Source organism: Ipomoea nil, unplaced genomic scaffold (genome assembly GCF_001879475.1).
Source record: "Ipomoea nil cultivar Tokyo-kokei standard unplaced genomic scaffold, Asagao_1.1 scaffold0164, whole genome shotgun sequence".
NCBI classification, from domain to species: Eukaryota; Viridiplantae; Streptophyta; class Magnoliopsida; order Solanales; family Convolvulaceae; genus Ipomoea; species Ipomoea nil.
In genome coordinates, this window is record NW_017616592.1 from 788,021 (window position 1) to 810,683 (window position 22,663).

Sequence of the window (22,663 nt, forward strand, 5' to 3'; positions counted from 1 at the left end):
TTCTGTGGCCAAGAGACTAACTAGAAAGTTAGTGGACAACAATAGAACGCTAGTTGCGTTTCTCCCTCTATTTTTGCGGAGTTTTGTGGCTGGAATAGGGGGCCAAGAGACTAACTAGAAAGTTAGTCGACAACAATAGAACGCTAGTTGCGTTTCTCCCTCTATTTTTGCAGAGTTTTGTGGCTGGAATAGGGACGATAGGTATTCTCAACACTATAAATACCTGCCTTCCCAGACTTCGATCTTTACACTACAAAAAATAAGCTCTGCCTTCCGTAAGTGCGTATCTCTCTAGTGCAAGTGACCAATTATATTTTGTCTGAGTTATTCGCTATTCTACACGTCCAGAATTAATTATGTGACCAAGAGACTAATTAATTCTGTGACCAAGAGACTAACTAGAAAGTTAGTGGACAACAATAGAACGCTAGTTGCGTTTCTCCCTCTATTTTTGCGGAGTTTTGTGGCTGGAATAGGGACGACATGTATTCTCAACACTTCGCTATTCTACACGTCCAGAATTAATTCTGTGACCAAGAGACTAATTAATTCTGTGACCAAGAGACTAACTAGAAAGTTAGTGGACAACAATAGAACGCTAGTTGCGTTTCTCCCTCTATTTTTGCGGAGTTTTGTGGCTGGAATAGGGACGACATGTATTCTCAACACTATAAATACCTGCCTTCCCAGACTTCGATCTTTACACTACAAAAAATAAGCTCTGCCTTCCGTAAGTGCGTATCTCTCTAGTGCAAGTGAGTGCGTGAGTTCTTCTGTGTTAGCTAGTCGAAAGCGCCCGGATCAAAGACCGCACAGTCTCCGGCAATACGCTTTTAAGGCAATGTCTCACACACGTCACAGAAATTCCCTTCCTAAACTTTCACTTTCCAGCCTACATTAACCATAGCTTAGCCTACGACATTTTCACAAATTGCACAACACCAAATACAAAATACACAATTTACATACTGAATGTTCACAATTTTGTAAAAGGTAAATTGTGAATATTTAGTATATAAATTGTGAACATTAAGTATATAAATTATGAACATTCAATATGTAAATTGTGTATTTTAGACCCAGGATCATGGTATAACTATTGGAAAATCTTAGCCAAATATAAAGAGTCAGTTGACAAAATATATAGAGTAAAACTTACATCTAACCTACACGGTTTTGTAGCATAATTAGGACTTGAGTTCATATCAGTAAGACAGTAAATGTAAGAAGTGAACGATGATGAAAATTTTATACTACCATATTGTAAAGATATAACTTTATCAAGATATATACTCCGTATGGTATTATGTACGACACAGTAAAAATTCTTAAACTTTAACACATGTGAGTCTAACTTCTAAAAAGATAATCACGTCTCGAATTAAACTTGATCAATTTAACATAATCAAATAATCTTGTTATACAATATAAGCCAGCATATATATCAAGGTCCACCTTGCAAGTTAGACCTACGTTCAAAATATACAATTTACATACTAAATATTTATAATTTGAATTGTGAACATTTAGTATGTAAATTGTGAACATTTAGTATGTAAATTATATATTTTTGGACCCAGGTACACATAATAATTTGCCACAATCAGCTAAAGAGGGAATACTAACAAAAGATCAAAGAGGAATGGAGTTAAGAAAATTAAAATTGAGCCTCATAATCCAAGAAATCCTCTTGCAAAAAATACAACTACAATGAATGGCAAACACAATGGCTTCTCTGGGATGAAAATTTTGATTGATTCACTATTGTCCATCTTACAACAGCACTCTCAGCATTATATCGGGCCTAATTTATATTGAATACGAGATTAACTTTCAACTACAAAATTTAGGTATGAATGGAGTACTTAACTTCTGTGGGAAATCTTGCTCCCGTGCATCCAAAAGAGTTACCATCGAAGAGAGAACACCCTTTTTAGTATTGAGACGAAGTTGCAGCAAGCAAACCGTCAACCAACTTCACGTGTGCTTGAAAGAATGTATAGCAACTCCATTCTGAGCATTAGCGATACGACCCCACCTTCCTAAGCGAGGCTCCTGTGAATGAAATGGAACTCGTATTAATAACAACCTAAGAAGATGCAAAAATGGCAGTTTATATTTAATCCACAAAAGTTGTCGATGAAAATTATAGTTGAGTAAAGTGGGAAAGCCAGTTATGCTGCAACAGCCCCTCCCCTTATCAAACCCGCCCCTCTTCGAAAAAGAATGACCCTGTCAAGGAGGCAGTATGGATCTTGGATGTTATCTATATCTATATAAGTGCATGCTTAGACGCTTAGTATAACTCGAATACAATTTGAGGCAATGACGTATACCAGAATATTTAAAATCTAAACCCAAAGAAAAAAAAATTAAGGTGGAAAATGATAGCACTTCACCTTTCCAACTCCGGCAACAAGGAAGCGTCCAGATTTTGCAAAAGCTAAAGAATTTACAAATCCAGCCTACATTGAGAAATTATTGCATAAGCAAATAACAGTCATATCAAGAGATGATCAAGATAAGAAAGAACACATAACCACAAATAAAGCCAGCAGAAGATTAGGAGAATATACAAATATTGTTCTTGTTGATACCAAAACCATTTTTTAAAATTGAAACAATACCGAAACAAATAGATTTTATAAGGTGGGACTCAAAGCTGAGACCTTAACTTAGTCAATGAAACCTAGATGCCAAATTGACCAAATGGAACTGATTACATGCTAAAATGTGTTGATAATATGACATTTACAAATTTAATGAATCTTCCTTTATTGATACTACAACTAATCCAAAATAGGAGGTAATTATGGTGAGTTGTCAGCACATGCGGAATTGTGTTGATAATAACATCAAAGACTCAAGAGTTATCAACTTATCATTACCAACTATTAAATTCTTCATGATCAATATCCACCTGAAACATACTAGGTGAACTGAACCTCAATTTACACAATTACAGAGAATATAGCACAGCAATAGTAACCACGAGCAATAAATGCACACATGCTCTTACCAATGGAAGCTCAAACAAAGGACAGATTCCCTTGGATTCACCCTCAAGTTTCCAAAGACGAATTAGACCATTGCCTGCTCCTGAGGCAGCAAGATCACTGCTTCTGCAGACAGCCACTGAACTGACCCAGGAGAGTGCAGATGAAGAGACACTCTCAGGATTTAAGGCAACATGTCCTGCACAATTTGATGCTTCTAAATTCAGGTTTTTGTTGGTGTAACAGTGAATTCAATTCAGAATTAGTTAAGTGTGTTTCACAGAACCATAGCTTACCTATGTCACCATTTGACAGCATTCCTGTACTTCTCTGCTCAATAAGTGAAGTGTGTGCATTTTTCACAATGTGAATGGGTTTCTTCTTCTTTGCAGTCCAATGTTCTATACTTCCTTCACTAGAACCTGATAAGAATTCATCATTATTGATGAAACAACAGCATTCTAGGGAAGAAGCAGAAGCACGAAATATAAATTGTGATTCCTCAGGAACCTGTTCACCAGAGAGTAGGGGTGGTGTAAGCGGAAAAGTAGTTTGTAATAACTTACATTTGTGAAACGAAACTTTATAAGAACCTAATACTGCTGTTCACCACGACCGGAAAGGAAAATTAGAAGTGGCATGGGAAGAAAACACTAAAGTTGGATTCTTTTCAATCTCATTTGAGCAAAAAATTTCAGCAATAAAGTTAATGAATTCAGTGGGGTTAAATTTCTAATACACCACTAACTGTAATTTAACAAATTGAAACCAATAAACTCTCATAATAATCATATTTGCAAGAAAGTAATTCAGGTAGAAATAACCTTAAATAAGTGCATGGTTCTGTCACGACCAACTGTCAAAACTCGCTCTTTCCGCAATGAATCAATTGTTAGGACTTCAGCTTGGTGCCCAAATAGTGTGTTTACATAAGCTCTATCCTCCACATTCCAGATCTTGACCGATCGATCAAATGACCCTGAAAACAGTTCTGAACTTCCTTGCCTGAATGTTAAGCATGAAACAGGTCCTTTATGGCCAGGAAAAGTCTGCCACCATTCATTTGCAAGTCAGAATAGCAATTGTATAAACACAATGAAAGATCAGAAACTAAGCAATATCTCATAAACACACATAAATACATCAATGCACAATGTAGAGTTGGAAGTTAGAACAAGTTAAAGGCATGCAAGTCCAGGAACAGTGGCGAATTTGTTAAGTCAATCATAAAATAAATATCAGTTAATTATCTAAAAAAAAATGTTGCCAACAAAATAATTGACAACTTTTATTTGATAAAAAAGTGACAAGCAAGATTAAAATAAAAGTACATTTATTATTGTATATATGTTGTGTTATGAGAAATTATATAAAGTATTGATTGACATCAATGCCAATCGTATTTTGTACAATTATGTAGTTCATACATGATTACACAAACTCACAAAGTATCATTAAAAATTATTATTGATAATATATGGTTTGGTATATATAATGATATCAAGTATAATCAGTATTGATATTGACTGCATTGTAAACTTTCGCAATAATTTTGCTCCCCACCCCACCACCCCCCAGGCATGATTTTCCTGGCTCCGCTCCTGTCCGGGAAGCAAGGGAGAAATTTTGTGACAAGTATGTATTGGTGCTTGCTAGTGGTTGATGAATCTCTCTTTACAGTTTCTACTTCTTTTGCATTTTTTTGTGGGGGGTTGGGGTGTTGGAGTAGGGGTGATAATCAATTTGGGCTGGTTACTAGTACATTGCCTAAGACAACATGCTTTTGTGGGTGTGCAATGCAGCGCTAATAGCCTGCCTGCACCACTCAATAACCATAGCTATTCAAGGCTTCACCATTTGAGGAGCTCTTTAGGCTATCTCACAAATCACTTGATTAAAAAATGTAAGTAAGACGTGACCATTTCAATCAAAGGAATTACTATAGTGTCTCCAGACAGAAAAATTTCTAAAAAATATAGGTAATAGGTAACATATATATTATTGAATCTCTCAAGTGTGTACCTGAATATGCTCTCGTGTTCGAACATCCCATAAATGAACATGACGATCCATGCCCCCACTTGCCATATACCTGCCATCAGTGCTGATAGCCAATGCTAGAACATGTTTACTATGCTTCGATGCTCGACCTTGTGGATCCTTTGCTCCGTGAGACTTCAAAACTTCATCACTAGGCCAAGAATACTTCTCTTTCTTCCCACTCTGTACATCCCAGCTAACTATAGTGCCATCCTTGGATGCGGAAAACCCCTTTAAGTCATCTTCGGATAGAGCCACGGCAGTAACTGCTTGGCGATGTTTTAGTAAAACTCGAAATCCTTCTCCAGGTTCTGGTGCCTGAATTCTACATGACCACATAAATGTCATAAGCATCTAAATTCATTGTAATCAACAATTCTCATATATAACTTGCCAGTCCATCTCAAGAAAGAATGACTATAGATAGAAGAGTTTGTTCTGAAGAGTCCATGATAAAACCATACCCTCCAAAACCCATATCAGGAGAAAATATGGAAGGGGGAAAAGGTATGGGTCAAACAAACATAACTAAGTATCTACATTAAGCTCAATAGTTCTACTAGAAACAAACATGGGTTAGATATGGTGTCCCTGATGCCTCAAATCTAAAGTAAAAAGCTCAATACCTTTTAAACTACAATATCAGTTATATCAGTTAAGCAATTGTAATTACTAACTAGAATTTACATAACCCGCTCCTGACCTAAGATCAAAGGTTGAAGGAGCAATATTCTGTTACTCCCACTGGGAAGCAACACAATGATTAGCTGGAAAAATTTTACAACTGAATATGAATACATCATCATATGAAAACTAGGATTCTCAATCATGAAAATTTGTCAAAATTTTTAAAGGTAGCACATAATATATCACCTCCAACCGAACAAATTCCTTTCACAATGGATATTCAGAGAAAGAACATCTTGTTTCTCTTTAGTAGCCTAAAAGTTTCAATTTTTAATCCAAGAAAAAAAAAAAAAAAAAAACACACACACACACACACACAGAGATATATGTATACCTAGAAGCAATGGCTCTTCGGGTGCGGCCGCTCTCTTCAAGCTGCTCCTGCTGCAAAATCTTGGCAACCAAAGAATCTCTCTTTCCTTCAATCTCCTCTCTATCTATCTCGTCCCCACTCTGTGTGTCTTCCTCATCCCTACTGGCTATAGCCCTGATCTTTTCCAAGTACGCATCCGCCAGCCGCTTCTTCTTCTCGGCCGCGGTTTCCTCAACTTCGTTATCCTCTTCATCTTCCTCCCCTCCTCCTTCGCCTCCGGACAAGTATGCCTCGTCGTCATCGCTGCTCTCTATATCATCGTCGCCGGCAAACTTGCGGCGGCGCTTGTTGTCGCCTCCTTCCGACTCGAAAAACGGATCAGAAAATCTCTTCTTCTTTTGAGAAGGAGCTGAAAAATTCTTCTTCTTCTTCATGCTTCTGCCCTTGGTTGAACTGAACTTCTATAAGTGTCGAAATATGTATGTGTTTATGCAACCCAGGGTTTACTGGGTTTAGGGTTTATTGTGGACCATTACGGCCTGCTCGCATTATATATATACCCATAAATCCATAATATTTTGGTTTTTTTAATTTTCCTAACTTATATGCAAAGAAAATATCATTTCCAGTCCTCGACTATACTACATATATCAATTTTAATTATTAGTATTAAAATTTTAAAGGAATAAGGTTCAAATTGGCCACTGAACGTAACCTGAAAATGTAATTAGGCCACTGAACGAAAAAAAAGTGCAATTAGACCATTGAATACTCCAAAAACGTGCAATTAGGCCACTGAACTCTCCAAACGTATGCAATTTCACCGAATAGCAGGTTACCATCAATTTTAGCAGGTTACCTGCTTACGTGGCAACTTAGTTGGCATTTTTAATAATTTTTAAATAATTTTTAATAATTAATTTTAATAATAAATTTTATAAAAAAATTGGAAAAAAATTAAATAAAAAATAAAATAAAGTCGTTTTTATTTTTTAAAAAAAAAAATTTAATAAAAATTTATTATTAAAATTTATTAAAAATTAATTAAAATTTATTAAAATGCCAACACAGCTACCACGTAAGCAGATAACCTGCTAAAATTGAGGGTAACCTGCTATCAGGTGAAATTGCACATTTTTGGAGTGTTCAGTGACCTAATTGCACTTTTCTTTCGTCCAATGGCCTAATTGCATTTTCAGGTTACGTTCAGTGGCCAATTTGAACCTTATTCCTTTAATTTATAATCTGAGGGGCAAAATCGTCTTTTGATCATTTCTCCTAATTTTGAAAATATGGTCCGAATTAAGCCCAAGTGTTGTTGACCCGATTTGTGTGTTTATGTGTGGTCAAAGCACCGATACCTTGCCAGAGAAGACGATAGAGAGACGTCGACGTCGTCACTTGTGGCACCGCAGGCAAAGACTTCAAAAAGGAACGAAGCAGCCGGAATAACAGAAAAAGAAAAAGATGGGAACCAAGCAGAGGAAATAGAGAATCAAACGCCACAGGTTTCGATTCCGTCGACGTCATTCGTGGCGCCAGCTATCGCATTCCTGCCAAGCAAGCTCTCACTGCTTCTTTATTCGACGGGCCGCAAGAAGACGATGGCAACGAAGCAGTGGAAATGGAGAATCCAACGCCGTAGGAATTTGGCAACGGATGAAGTGTTTTTTGGGTTATTCCCTTAAGCTTGACATTGAATTTGGCAATGGGATTTTTTTTAATTTTGAACATTGAAATTTGAAATTAATACCAGTGCTTGACATGGTTAAGCATCGGAAACTAAAAAGACTTTCCATATATTACTATCAATGACTGCCATTGTGTTTGTTGTTTCTTCATTAATCGTCATCTTCCATGGCTTCCAGCGTAGTCAATCGTCATATTCCATGTAGCTTTCGACGACCATGAAGGATTCGGACCATGAAGGATTGAAAATCGACATATTGCGACCCAAATGAAGGATTTCCATGGCTTCCGGCAATTTTCAATCCTTTCGCCAAATTGCCGACCATGAAGGATTAACTATTTTGCCGAAAAAAATTTGTGCTTATTTCGAACCACATTTTCACAATTAGGAGAAAGGATCAAAAGACCATTTTACCCCTCAGATTATAGATTAAATGTTGGATTAAATTTTTCCGGCCAAATTTGACCGTTAATTTGACCGGAGTGACCAAAATTGACAAAAATTACATAGTCAAGGTACTAAATTGACACATTTGAAAGTCAGGTGCTGAAATTAACAATGCCTCTATAGTCATGTGACCAAAATTGAAATTTTCTCTATATTAAAATAATTTAGATAGCTTAAACATATGGTAATGCATTAGTAATTTTTTAAACGAGAAAATTTCAATTTTGGTCATACGACTATAGGGGCCTTGTTAATTTCAACACCTAACTTTCAAAAGTATCAATTCAGTACCTTGAGTATATAATTTTTCTCAATTTTGGTCATTCCGACCAATTTACCGGTCAAATTCGACCGGAAAAAAAATAATAGGCACAAAACTGAGGGGCAAATGAGTCTTTTCCTCCTCCTCCTCTCGACTGCTTCATCTCGGCTTCATCTTCTCCTCCGCCGTCGCCGACCACGGCTGCTTTCCGGTTTCCCCCGCCGCCGGACCTCCGGTTTCCTCCTCTCGGAGCGGCGTTGGGTTTAGAAGAACCGGAGAAGAGAAGCGTCGACCAAACGCACAGGCTTTGCGCCAGGGGGCATTGGAGACCTCACGAAGATGGCAGGCTGCGAGAGCTCGTTGCTAAGCACGGCCCGCAGAACTGGAACCTGATTGCTGAAAAGATTCCTAGGAGATCAGGTACGTAGATACGATGATCAATTAAGGAATCATATATAATTAGTTGGTTAAGTGTTTGTTGATTAAGTTAAGATTGGAAATGAAATGGAACAGGGAAGAGCTGCAGATTGAGGTGGTTCAACCAGCTGGACCCGAGGATAAACACGAAGGCGTTCACGGAGGAGGAAGAGGAGAGGCTATGGGCGGCGCACGGCAGAGGAGAAGATGATCAGGGCGGTCGTGGTCGGCAACGGCGGAGGAGAAGATGAAGCCGAGATGAAGCAGCCGAGAGGAGGAGGAGGAAAAGACTCATTTGCCCCTCAGTTTTGTGCCTATTATTTTTTCCGGTCGAATTTGACCGGTAAATTGGTCGGAATGACCAAAATGGAGAAAAATTATATACTCAAGGTACTGAATTGATACTTTTGAAAGTTAGGTGTTGAAATTAACAAGGCCCCTATAGTCGTATGACCAAAATTGAAATTTTCTCTTTGTTAAACACAATAATAACTAATAAAGTAATAAGTTCTAATCAGTGTTGCAAAAATCTCGCTTAGGCATCCATTAATCGACGCTAGACACTTGCCGGGTTGCCTAGCGTATCATTAATCATTATAATCGGTGGTTTAGGCGGCTAGCCGGCTAAGCAGCCGACTAGGCTGCCTAAGCACCGCTTAGGGCCTTCTAGGCGTCGACTAGGTCGCCTAGTAGACCGGTTAGCTATTGTTCCTTTATTTTTTGAATGGATTACTTCATTCAAAACGACATCGTTTTGATTGAAATAACCCTAAATTGTTCAAACTTTAGATGTTTTTTAGGTTAATATTTAATATTTTAATATTAACTATTAAAGTATTAAATAGTTCTAGGCACCCCCGAGCGCCTAGCGATTTTTTCAATCATGGTTCTAATAAATAATTAAATACATAATTTGTTAATCTATAAGCCAATAACAAATAATTTATACAATATACTAATTAGGGATGACAACGGGGCGGGGCGGGGGCGAGGAATGGGGTCCCCATCCCCGCCTCGTTCCCCGGTGGGGATGGAAAATTATTCCCCATCCCCGTCCTTGCGGGAATTTTTCGAGAATGAGAAATTCCCGCCCTGTTTTTGATTTATGCAATTATACCTATTAAATAAAAAATTAATTTTTTTAAAAAAAATACTAAACATAAATTAATACAAATATTCAAATTGTTCAAACTCCTTCAAACTTAGTTTAAACTAAACTAAACAGTAAGATTACAAACTAATTAGTGAGAGACAGTAGAGCAGACTTAAGGTAATACTGTAATAGGGTTGCATCTTTTGTTTATATATATATATATATATATATATATATATATATATATATATATATATATATATTAGTCGGGGGTTCGGGGTCGGGGGTGGGGTCGGGGCGAGGAATGCCATCCCCATCCTCGACCCTGTCCCCCGTGGGGAATGGGAAATTCCCCACATTCCCGCCCCCGTTCCCCGAAATAAATCCCCGAACGGGACGGGGGTCAGTTTTTCCTGTTGGATGCGGGTTCAATTGTCATCACTAATACTAATTATTAATAATTTTTTAATATAAATAAATAAATACGGAGTAAACACACACACACACACACACACACACACACACACACACACACACACACACACACACACACACACACACACACACACACACACACACACACACACACATATATATATATATATATATATATATATATATATATATGGGCACGTTTAAGTGAGAACGATTGTCCAGTAGAGAAATAAGAACCATTTACAGCTGTCCACGTGTCTAGATCAATAAATCAGATGTAATTTTAAACAAATGATACAACGATATTTTCGTAAATAACTTGAACTTTGGTGCAAGTAAATGTGTTATAAGTGCAAGTATCTGGTGCACCTTTGTAAGTAAAAAGTGCAAGTAAAATCACTTACAAGTGCACATATTTTCACTTACAAGTGCAAGTAATTTTACATTTTTAACATTCGTGCACCTAGGTATAACGTTAGGTACACTTAGTATTGATGCTCAATGTAAATTTTCTTACACCTGTAATACATTTTACCTGCACTTGTAATACATTTTATTTGCACTAAGGTGGACTATATGAAACTACTACTTGTACTTGTAATACATTTTACTTGCACTTATAATACATTTCACTTGCACTTCGATATTCAATTATTTACGAAAATGCCACCGATTTTTTTAAAAATCAGTATTTCTCATTCGTTAGATCTGGACACGTGAACGGATGACATGCATTCTCATTTCTCTCCTAGACGGATAGTTCGCACCTGAACGTAGCCCTCTATATACAATATATATATATATATATATATATATATATATATATATATATATATATATATATATATATATATATATATATATAATCGTACTCAGGTGCGAATGCTTCACCCAGGCGCGAAATAAGAATGGATTCTGTCCGTCCACGTGTCCATATCTAATGGATGAGAAACACTGCTTTTTTTAAAAAAAAAGTGCGGTGGCATTTTCGTAAATAATTGAACATCGAAGTGCAAGTAAAATGTATTACAAGTGCATGTAAAATGTATTACAGGTGCAAGTAAAACTTTACACTAAGCATCAAACTAAGTGCACCTATAGTTATAAGTAGTTGCACCTATAGTTCTAAGTAGTTGCACACATAGTTATAAGTAGTTGTACCTAGGTGCATGAATGTTTGCGGGTGGTTTTCAAGGGTATTACTACCCGCTGAACTCAGATCAATGAATTTTAACAAGGAAAAATTACATGCACTTATAGGTGAAAATAGGTGCACCTATAGTTATAAATAGTTGCACATATAGTTATAAGTAGGTGCACCCAGTTGCATGAATGTTTGCGGGAAGTGAATGTTAACAAGACAAAATTACATGCACTTATAGGTGAAAGTAGGTGCACTTGTAAGTGATTTTACTTGCACTTCGATGTTCAATTATTTATGAAAATGCCACCGCGTTTTTTTAAGCTATTAGATCTGGACACGTGTCGCGTGCTGATTCGTTCGCATATTCCTTCCTGGGCACTTATTCGCACCTGAGTGCATCCCTCTCTCTCTCTCTCTCTCTCTCTATATATATATATATATATATATATATATATATATATATATATATATATATACACACTAGGCGAGACCTTGCTGGCCCGCTTTGCTAAAGTCTGTCATTTTGGTGGGGCGAGCTAAAAAACCAGCCTAGATATGAGCCATAAAATTCAAAGCCCACCCTGCCTTTTTGGTGGGGTTGGATGGGCTAGCCCGTCGGGCACGGGCAGAGCCAGAATTGAATAATGCGGGGGGCTAATTATAGTTGAAAACTTGAAGTACTAAATCAAATACATTGATATCCAGTTAACATATTTCAAAAATAATCATTACATTACAAATTTAATAAAGTTTAGAATAAATCAATTATAATTGAATTTATATTAAACTATTTTGTAATATGTTTTTCAATGCACATTGCTTTGTACGGTTGAAAGAATTAAAACAATCACATATGTTTTAAAATACTATTGATTATTTCTTGAAAACTATCATCTTCACAACATAACATTGTTTTCTCAAATTCATATACTACATAATTTTTACATTATTATGTATGTTAAATTAAATACAAAATTTATCACATAAACACAAATCTGCATAATTAACCAAACAAATGCACCGTGATATCTATTATTTAAAATCAAACAAAACAACTATTTAAAATAAACAATAGAATATGAAACAAAAATTATTCAAACAAGTACTTAGAAATTAAAAAAAAAAAAAAACAAAAAACAAAAAACTAAAAAAACAAAAACCAAAAACAAAAAATTAACTTGAAAAATATGCATAGATTTTAATAATAACAAATTATCTTATAGCGTATATACCACTATATGTATGGTTCTAGAGAGAGAAACTAGTAGATATGTTAAATGAGGTTTAATTTGGATGAGAATCAACAATATAGGAAAGACATAATTTGAAATGGGAGAAAACTTGAGAAGTTCATAAGATGAAAAAATATATAACTTAACTATAAGATTAATTTAAGAGGGATGGGGGCCAAATATTTTGAAAAAATAATAAAATTTTAATATTCTATTATTTCTATTTAATAATTTTATAAAAAATTAATATTATATATAATATTAAACAATTGGAGGTGGGGTGAGGGGGGAGGGGGCCAAGGCCCCTCAAGGCATACACTTACCTCCGCCACTATCGGCGGGCTAAATCCGTTTTAACGGCAATACATATCATGATATGAAATTTCGCTTATGTACTATATTTTTAGTAATGTGGCGGCATGGGCAATTTTTTTTTTTTTTTTTTTTTTTTTGTTTTTTTATAGCAATTGTTTATTTTTAAATATATTTTTAAATGATGGGAGAAATTTGTAACCATTAGTCCATTACCTAAGAGTGTGTGTTTGGTAAATTTCACTTTATCACTCTAGTGGACAAAAGAACACAATGAGGTAAACCAACCTATACTGTCTATAATTGATCGACTGCCCCTCCTGACGGAGACAAAGGAGGAGGGTGGGGGTGGCTGACATTTTTTTTTTCTTTTTGTATTTTTAATTTAAAAAATATTAAAATAATTTTTAAAATAAAAATTAAATAAATTAACCGGTCACCGGTGACTTGGCCGAAAAATTTAACGGCAAGACAAAATGTGATACAAATTGAATAGTCAAAATAATTTTCAAAATAAAAATTAAATAAATTAGTCGGTCACTGATGACTTGCCTGTAAAATTTAACGACAATACCAAATGTGATACAAATTGAATAATTATGCATTTAATTTGAAAATGTTAATAATCAAGGACCAAATGTAATACAAATTGATTAGTTATGCACTTAATTTAAAATTGGAATAAGGTTCAAATTGGCCACTGAACGTAACCTGAAAATGCAATTAGGCCACTGGACGAAAGAAAAGTGCAATTAGGCCACTGAACACTCCAAAAATGTGCAATTTCACCTGATAGCAGGTTACCCTCAATTTTAGCAGGTTATCTGCTTACGTGGCAGCTGTGTTGGCATTTTAATAAATTTTAATTAATTTTTAATAAATTTTAATAATAAATTTTTATTAAAATTTTTTTTAAAAAAATAAAAACGACTTTATTTTATTTTTTATTTAATTTTTTTCCAATTTTTTTATAAAATTTATTATTAAAATTAATTATTAAAAATTATTTAAAAATTATTAAAAATGCCAACTAAGCTGCCACGTAAGCAGGTAACCTGCTAAAATTGATGGTAACCTGCTATTCGGTGAAATTGCATACGTTTGGAGAGTTCAGTGGCCTAATTGCACGTTTTTGGAGTATTCAATGGTCTAATTGCACTTTTTTTTCGTTCAGTGGCCTAATTGCATTTTCAGGTTACGTTCAGTGGCCAATTTGAACCTTATTCCTAAATTAAATGTTGGATTAAATTTTTCCGGTCAAATTTGACCGTCTATTTGACCGGAATGACCAAAATTGACAAAAATTACATAGTCAAGGTACTAAATTGACACTTTTGAAAGTCATGTGCTAAAATTAACAATGCCCCTATAGTCGTGTGACCAAAATTGAAATTTTCTCTTTTAATATACAATTATTAACTTTTTCATATTAATTTTTAATTAAATTTAAAACTTTTTAAATTTGGCAAGCCCTGCCAAGACTCATGGGCCTAAAGCGGGACAAGATGGGCCAACCTCCCATGAGCCCGAATTTTGTTGGGCTTTTTAGCCCACCTCCACCATATGGCAGGTTTTGGTGGGCCCCGCTCCGCCTGTTTCAAAAATTCTACATATAAACTAATAAGAACATCATTATCAGTGCATATTTTGTGATTTTTGAAACAGTGAGTGCTGACATGGTAGAGAGAGAAGGCAAGAGAGAAAATTTTGTTTACTCTATAACAAATGAGTTTTACCATGCGCATTTCGCGCACAACAAAGCCAAGCCGGGTGCGTGCAGTGCACTAGCGCATTAAGCATATGTTTTTTTTTTTAAAGGTGTCAGATCAAAATTTTTTTTCCTCTTTTTTCTTTTTCTCTTTCCCTCTTTTCTTTCCTAATCACACTTACAAAAACTTCTCAAAAACCAAAAAAAACTTCACTATACAGTAACAATAAAATTCATTGAACTTTAGGACTCTCTGCAGTTACCCTTCACCTTTGCATAATCATTTGAAAATGCTATATTGAAACAGCTTTGAAAAATTGTACACCTCCCTGCAATCAAATGAACATTTCTCTACAAACATTTGAACATGTTTTTATGAGCACTTTGACATTTTTGTAAAACACCAACAAATATAAATTCATCAAAACAAAGTTTCACCAAATCCATAAACTCAAAATAATTTTACAAAATATACATCAGAGTTCTAGAAGGGAATATCACCTCTCACAGCTCGTTGATAAATGATTAATACCTTAGAACATCTCGGTTCTCAGTAACAATGTCAATACTGAAGGAAACAACCACAGCAAACCAATCTCACGGCTCATCCGTAATTGATTAATGACTTGGAAAACCTCAGTAACAATCTAGTACCGCGACAAAGTGAACCCAAAGGAATTAAACCAGCAACTGCAATCTCTTATTTGAAGAAAAACGAAAACAAATATTAACTTTTAAATACTAGATGCAATTCTCCTGCAAACGACTAAACTGTGCAATAGGTTGTAGAAATTCCCTCAGACCAAGCAATAAATGGTATTTTAGGATTATATTTCTGGGGATTCTGGAGCAGGGGCAGAAGACTTCAAGAGTGGCTGAAGGGCCTTCACAACGATGGTCATATTTGGACGGAACTCTGCCTCATACTGTACACACAATGCTGCAACAGCAGCCAGCTGAATACCAAAGATTACAAAAACTATATTGTTAGATATGATTGGAAACATTTTTTTATACTCATCCTAGTTTATGAGAGCTTATATCTCGATGGCAAAGAGAAAGACCTTTGCTACTCCTTTTGGAGGATATTCTCCTTTGAGTTTTGGATCTACACATTGTTTCACTTTATCTTCACTCAACCTAGGAGTGGCCTGAGTAACAAGTTCCAGCAAGTAGTAATTAGTAACAAGAAGAATAGCTGATACAGAACAAACCGAGAATAAATTAAGGGACATGGAAGATGATAAATATAAAAGAGCAGCATAATACTCACCCATGTCACAAGTGACTGCTGTCCACGAGGCATGGTATGGTCTACAGGTTTCCTTCCAGTCAAAAGTTCAAGCAAAACCACCCCAAAGCTATATACATCACTCTTCTGCGTCAACTGACCAGTCATTGCATACCTGCAAAGACATTTGTTTGGAGAAATTAACTAGATTAAACACATTAATGATACAGTCACTTGGTGATATAAGGATTTCTGTCCAAATTTTCTGTGCTATTTCTTGTTGTTGTTATTATTATTATTATTCTTTTTTTTTTTTTTTCATATAAGGAATAAGTGATTTGTTTTTATACATCTTATGCATATGCAGCCATATATGAGTGATGTTCACAAGTACTCGTAGGTTCATAATTTAATTCTAGCAAAGCATTTTCCATTTGCTTAGGCAACTGAAAATTTAAGCTTAAGAAGTGTAGGCAAGAATCTTTAACTTCAATACCATTTAAAAGAACCTTGTAACTTGGTAAATATGTGAAACGTAAAAGACAATGGAAAAACTTCATTCTGGAAAAGAAATGGTAAAGCATTACTCTGGTGCATGATAACCAAATGTTCCCAGAACTCGAGTAGAATGAAGCCTGGCAGCCATATCAGGAGCTTGATTTGAAAGGTTAAAATCTGCAATTTTTGCTTTAAATTCTTCAAACAGAAGGACATTGCTGGATCTGATATCCCGGTGTATTACAGGTGGTTGGACCTTCTCATGCAAATATTCAAGTCCCTTTGCAGCATCAACAGCAATCCTTACTCGCTGTGTCCAGTCAAGCGTAGGGCCAGGCTGTGCCCCTTGTACTCCCTTCCTTCCTGAAACATACAAGCGCTTTATGGAATTTCACTAAAAATCACTTTAAAATACAGCAGCCTTTAGGCCAATCTTGTATAGTTCTATTAAATTGAGTGACAATTTTTTTGCATACCATGTAGTATATCATGTAGAGACCCCATGGTTGCAAACTCATAAGCTAATATACGGAGATTGCCTTCCACGCAGTAACCAAGCAATTCAACGAGATTTTCATGCTTCAACTTGGAAACCATAGAAACCTTTAAAAGCCAAACAGGAAACAGATAGATTGATATTTGATGGAATATGCCACATAAACATGAAGCTAAAAAAAAAAATTATGTAGAGTTGCACAAAAACCTGAGTCAGGAACTCAGCATTTGAATCTTGCTCAGATGAAACATCTAGCTTTTTCACAGCTACAGATTTACCATCATTTAGATTCGCAAAGTACACTCTTCCATAAGATCCTTCACCAATTAAAGCCTTTGACCCAAAATTTTCAGTTTGCTCTTTCAGTTCATCCAGAGACAACTCTGGCACCTCGATTGATGGTATTGCTTTTTGCACTTCAGTCTTGACAGGAGTTGCTACCTTCGTGCCTTTTTCATACCCTAAAATATGGTATGGAGAGAGTAGATCAGGAAACAAATCTAATTGATCCATAAATAAAGAAGAATACTGAATACATCATTTAAAAGAAGTCAGGAACTATTGAATTGTAACTAATTTCAACAAATACAATCCCTTGACAAAAGTCTTAGTAAAATGCTACAAAATGAGGTCCCAATTAGAATTGTGTCCTTTGAAGTTTATTTGCACTAATACACTAATATGGTGTCTGAGGATACAGAGTAATAAGATTAAAAGACATAGTTTGAAGCTACAGATAAGTAGCAAAAGAATACCAATTCATTTTTGGTTTTCCCACTTGTTTCAATTTTAACATGAGAAAGGTAACAAGTATAGTGGATGTGAGTAAAGGAGCATGTGCCTAACAAAATCCCCACTAAAAAAAAGGCAATCAAGCATCTTTATCAGTCCTTCAAGAGAAGTAAATTTTAATCACTGTTTAGATAAGGGGTGAATCCTTGATTTTCTAAATTACTAGTCTTTATATATATATATATAAAGACGAGTAAGAAAACATTCGACAAATGGTATTCTAATAGTCAATGGTGATTGATGTACATCACTTACAACAAAAAGTTTAAGTACTAAAGGCATTAAGAAGTTGAACGATCAGAAAACAAGAACAAACAATGTCTATTTCAGTTGTGTATAATAAACAACAAGTCAACAATATAAACTTCCATGTGCAAAATGGCAATATGTACGATTTTATCAATTTTTTCTTATATGAGATGGCAGGTAGGAAGTGGGTGAAGTCTTTCCATAGCAACTTCTTCCACTATCTTCTTGTAATACATTCATGATTCATTCTCTTAAACTCCCTAGGAATAGGATAGGAAAACTTTTTAACTTTCCAGTGGCAACAACATGAGCTCTCTCAAGTCTCACAACAGTAATGTTCACTAGAGCTTCCTCAGAGTCTCAAACAAAAATATTCTCCATACAATAAATAACTGTAGTTGAAGCCTTGAAGGTCATGTACTATAAGCTTCATTCGCAGATACCTTCCAGCCACCCTTTATTAAGTTTCCCAGGGGCAATAAATCCAAAAATCTGAAGTTCTGAACATCACATATGCACTCCTAATGACATCTAAAGTCCTTTCACAAGATTTTGCAGTTTAGTTAGAGAAAAATACCAACCAGACAATTAAGAAATGCCAACCTTGTAGTTGACATTTCACTATGGTCCATGGCTATTTGCTCAATTAGTTCTTAAAATGTTATACGGAGTAGCAAATAAATATATAATGATTAAAAATATCAATCAACCATTTGTGCTTCTTCAATCTCCAGGGACTCGCAATCGGGTCGGCAAAACAAATACTCTATGTTGCACGGAAACTCTCAAGGGTTAGTATTTCCATGTTTTGGAAACATTTCATCCCACAAATTTATAGAAACTTCATAAAACATTTCAAAGTTGTTTACCTATTTTTTATTTTTATTTTTTTAAAAAGAAGAAAAATTAGGGATACATTTTCTAAACAGAAACTAGTAAACAATTACTCCCTCTTTCCCATTTTACCTATCCTATTTACTATTCATTGGTCAAACTACTTTTTCTTCTTTGCTTATTTTCTGATTATTTTTAAATGTGGGTTTTTTTTTTTTTTTTTGTTTAATAGTACTTTTATTATAGTTTCTAAATATATAAATATAAATTTTGTATACTAATACTAAACTTAATATTTTGAAATTTTGAATTATAAATAATTTCAGCCAAGTCTCAGTAACCAAACCACACACATAAAATGGGAGAAAGAAACATTTATGAAGAAAACATTTTTCCAAATATACAGTTATATTTTTTACATTTCTACTTTTCCCATGAGTTTCGTATTCTGTGTTTCCCGTTTCCCCATTTCAGTTTCTATGCAACCTAGCAAATACTCCATTCATCCACAAATAACCACCCTCTAGGCAAAAACACATTGATTTAGAATAGTATATTTAAAGCAATTTGGAGAATTGATTATGTAGGTATAATTCTGATTTTCTCCCATCATAAATGTATTAAATGCATAGTTATTTTTACTTCATTTTCAATTTAAAAGAAATTCTTGGTAATTAATTGTTATTAAATTTATGATAGATGACAGTTTTGTTAGATATCTCAAAATAGTAAGGAAGACAGCAATTTGTGGACAGAAGTATGATTTTGCATGAGGTTATGATGGCATCAATTAGAATATCTAAATTCTAAATCATTCAATGAACTAAACAAGCATCTAACACTTTACACTTTCACTACAAAAGAATAAAGAAAAAACTATCTCCTAGCTGAAGGATGCAAAGAAATAAATCAGAAAAGACGTAACTGCCAAATTTACCATCAGCATCATTTGTGGGGCCTTTTAGTGCCTCACTTTCATGAGATGGGTAGGATTCCTCTACTTGGCAGGTGCAACACAGCCACTTCCGCATCCTTGATTTCTCACTTAATTAAAATATTAACTTGTGTTCCCCAATTGTAAAAAGCAACCAGGAGGAGACGCATGTGCCTGCACAGTAATTCAAAACATAAGCAAGAGTTCCAGCCAAGACACAAATGAACTACATCAAGTATGGTCACACCGTGACCCAAGAAGAACACTTTAACATTTGCAGATAGAGATGATTTGCTATAAAGCTTGCAACATATTGTTTTTTTTTTGTTTTTTTGCTTTGGATGCTTGGGTTGCTTGGGAGGCAGGAGGGGGTGGGTGGTTTAGAGGATGGAATAGGGGAGGACACATTCACACTCTCATCAGTATTATTATTAGCAAAAGGGCAGAAGAAACACCACAAGATATAGAATTTGAGGGAGCTTTTCTGAAGCTTAGAAGCTTATCAGTGCTTTCCTACGGCATTTTATAAAAGTGCCTAAAATTCTACCATTAGTTTCACAAATAGTAGCACTAAGGAGAGTAAATACAACTGTGAACACAAATCATTTGTCTACAAACATAATCAATTGTGGTAAAGCCCTTAAAACATTTCCAATTTCAGTTTTTGTTCCTCCATACCCCCCTCTCCTCTCTGGCTCCCTCAATTTATATTTATATATAATTTTTGTTTTGCAAAAAGGTATGCTTTAAGTCACAGCTCATGGACTTTGATGTTTGAACCTCGCCATTCTTTTGCTTATAATCTTTATTCTATAGCTACGAGTCCCAAGTCCCTGTTGATGTGTTTAATAAAACTAACTACTCTTGCACTCACACTAGGCATCTAGTCTCCACTCTTACCCACTGCACTTAGCAATGCACACCACTCTACCAATTCAGAAATAGATTTGTGAATTGTTTTTGTATGAATCAGGTTCAGGAATCTTACACAAAATGCTAAAAAAGATATCCATGGAAATGATACTTAATGTTATGAAGGAGCTTTTTCTAAGGAAAGATATAATGACAACCGTCAAGCCCATTTCACATCTACTTAAATAAGAGATCAAGTGTCAGTGAACATTTAAATCCCCTTAAAGAGCAAAACTCTGTAGCAGAGTACAGCATTAAATACCCTCCAGACAAAATTTACCCAAGTCAGACAAAGTTCCACTGCCCCTGCATTCATTGTCTTGTGAATGTTTCAGATTCGCATTGTAACATCTGAAAACAGTAGTCAAGCAAATTGCGAGTACACGTATGAATCTATCAGGATTATTAATGCAATTCCTTATATTAACCAGTTCCAAGTTTAAACTCCCTACAAAGCAAGTAAAATCTACATGCTGAAGATTGAAGAAATTAAAGACCGGATAGATCTCTTCATCATTCAACTAAAATCTCAACGAAAATCGAGCACCAGAACAACCTAACGAGCTCAGCGAAATATCATCTAACCCAAATTTGATCAATACAAATCAACACGAGCTATGAATTTCACTTTCGTAAGAAAACATTATAGCACAAATTGGCGAAAGAAAACACGGAATTGGATTGAAATAAGAACAAAATCAGACGAAAAATACGGAGGAGAAATTAGAAGGAACCTGGAAGATCTGAAAGATGGTAGTTTCCGGTGGAATCTTCAGCCCTACGGTTTCTCCGTTTTCGAGTCTTTGAGAGGAAATGGAAGTGTGGTCCCAGTGGATGTGATTAGGCGATTAGCTGTTTCGGGCCCCCCGGGCCGGTATTTTGTTAATTTTATTTTAAACTTGTTTTACTTTACATCTCTTAATTATAAATTTATAATCACATATAATTACATTTACATATATATAAGGTGCATTTGATTTAGATTACAATATATTTTTGAAATCTCTTAATATCAAAAAATTTGAAGAATGTAATATCAAGAAATGTGAAAAAAATTACAAAACTAGTTCTAAAAACTTTTTTAATAACATTTTATGATATCACATTTTTAAAAATTAAACAAGAACCCAACATAAACCAAACACATCATTAAAGTTTTGACTTATACTTTATATATATGTGTGTGTGTTCATGCTCTGATGCAGCGCTACTTTCTCGTGCGGTCATGTAGATATATTAGAACTGTTAGATGAACTAAGATCAAACGGATGGAAATCAATGAAGAAGAGAAAATACGCGCTGGTAATTTTATAATTTCTTGCATCATGTGTATTTCGGCAGTGCATTACGTGCTAGTGTGTAGTGCGTTTTAAGTGCTATGTGGTGTTTTTTTTGAGTGATACGTGATGCATTCATATGTAGTGCACTTAGTATTGCCCCACTCAACGAGGTGTCAAACCCGTTGACAAGTTCAATAGACCTGTCACCGAGGTGCATTACGTGCTAGTGTGTGGTGCATTTTTGAGTGTTTTGTGATGCTTTTTTAAGTTATACGTGGTGCATTGATCTATTAGTATTGCACCACTCAACGGGCGTGTCAAACCCCGTCGATGGGTTAATAGATCCGTCAGCGGGGTGTATTACATGCTAGTGTGTGGTGCATTTATTAGTATTCTATGGTGCATTTTCGAGTGCTCTGTGGTGTATTTTTTAGTGATACATAGTGCATTAATTTGTACTGCACTTAGTATTGTACCACTCAACGAGGGTCTTCAAACCCGTCGACAGGGTGCATTATATGCTAGTGTGTGGTGCATTTTCCGCTTTGATCGACTTTCAGCCACTTGGTGGTGCACCACAGATCATCATGTAATGCACCACATACCTCTTATCAGTGCACCATACACTAGCACTTAATGCACCACTGAAACATACAAGGTC

At 35.3% G+C, this 22,663-nt stretch overlaps 2 protein-coding genes across 7 annotated transcripts; both read right to left on the reverse strand.

The window, feature by feature from the left end:
- Window positions 1-1,634: 1,634 nt before the first annotated feature.
- Window positions 1,635-6,562, reverse strand: LOC109174977 (U3 snoRNP-associated protein-like EMB2271). Of its 2 annotated transcripts, none has more exons than XM_019324231.1 (7): window positions 6,058-6,562; window positions 5,019-5,361; window positions 3,821-4,045; window positions 3,293-3,506; window positions 3,020-3,195; window positions 2,400-2,465; window positions 1,635-2,055 (listed from the first exon to the last, which is right to left on the reverse strand). In XM_019324231.1, the coding sequence occupies exons 1-7, from the start codon at window positions 6,468-6,470 to the stop codon at window positions 1,978-1,980; spliced, it is 1,515 nt and encodes a 504-aa protein (XP_019179776.1). In that variant the 5' UTR covers window positions 6,471-6,562; the 3' UTR covers window positions 1,635-1,977. The 2 variants fall into 2 exon arrangements, with proteins under 2 accessions (XP_019179776.1, XP_019179770.1); XM_019324225.1 differs by having other exon boundaries at window positions 3,020-3,213.
- Window positions 6,563-15,166: 8,604 nt separating this feature from the next.
- LOC109174991 (PTI1-like tyrosine-protein kinase 1) lies at window positions 15,167-21,567 on the reverse strand. Of its 5 annotated transcripts, none has more exons than XM_019324260.1 (9): window positions 21,457-21,558; window positions 21,003-21,073; window positions 19,802-19,984; window positions 17,209-17,462; window positions 16,982-17,108; window positions 16,595-16,868; window positions 16,050-16,182; window positions 15,841-15,927; window positions 15,167-15,732 (listed from the first exon to the last, which is right to left on the reverse strand). In XM_019324260.1, exons 3-9 carry the CDS (start codon window positions 19,905-19,907, stop codon window positions 15,604-15,606), a joined length of 1,110 nt encoding a protein of 369 aa, XP_019179805.1. In that variant the 5' UTR covers window positions 19,908-19,984; window positions 21,003-21,073; window positions 21,457-21,558; the 3' UTR covers window positions 15,167-15,603. The 5 variants fall into 5 exon arrangements, with proteins under 5 accessions (XP_019179805.1, XP_019179797.1, XP_019179824.1 ...); XM_019324252.1 differs by having other exon boundaries at window positions 20,985-21,073; XM_019324279.1 differs by having other exon boundaries at window positions 19,814-19,984; window positions 21,457-21,554.
- Window positions 21,568-22,663: the final 1,096 nt, after the last annotated feature.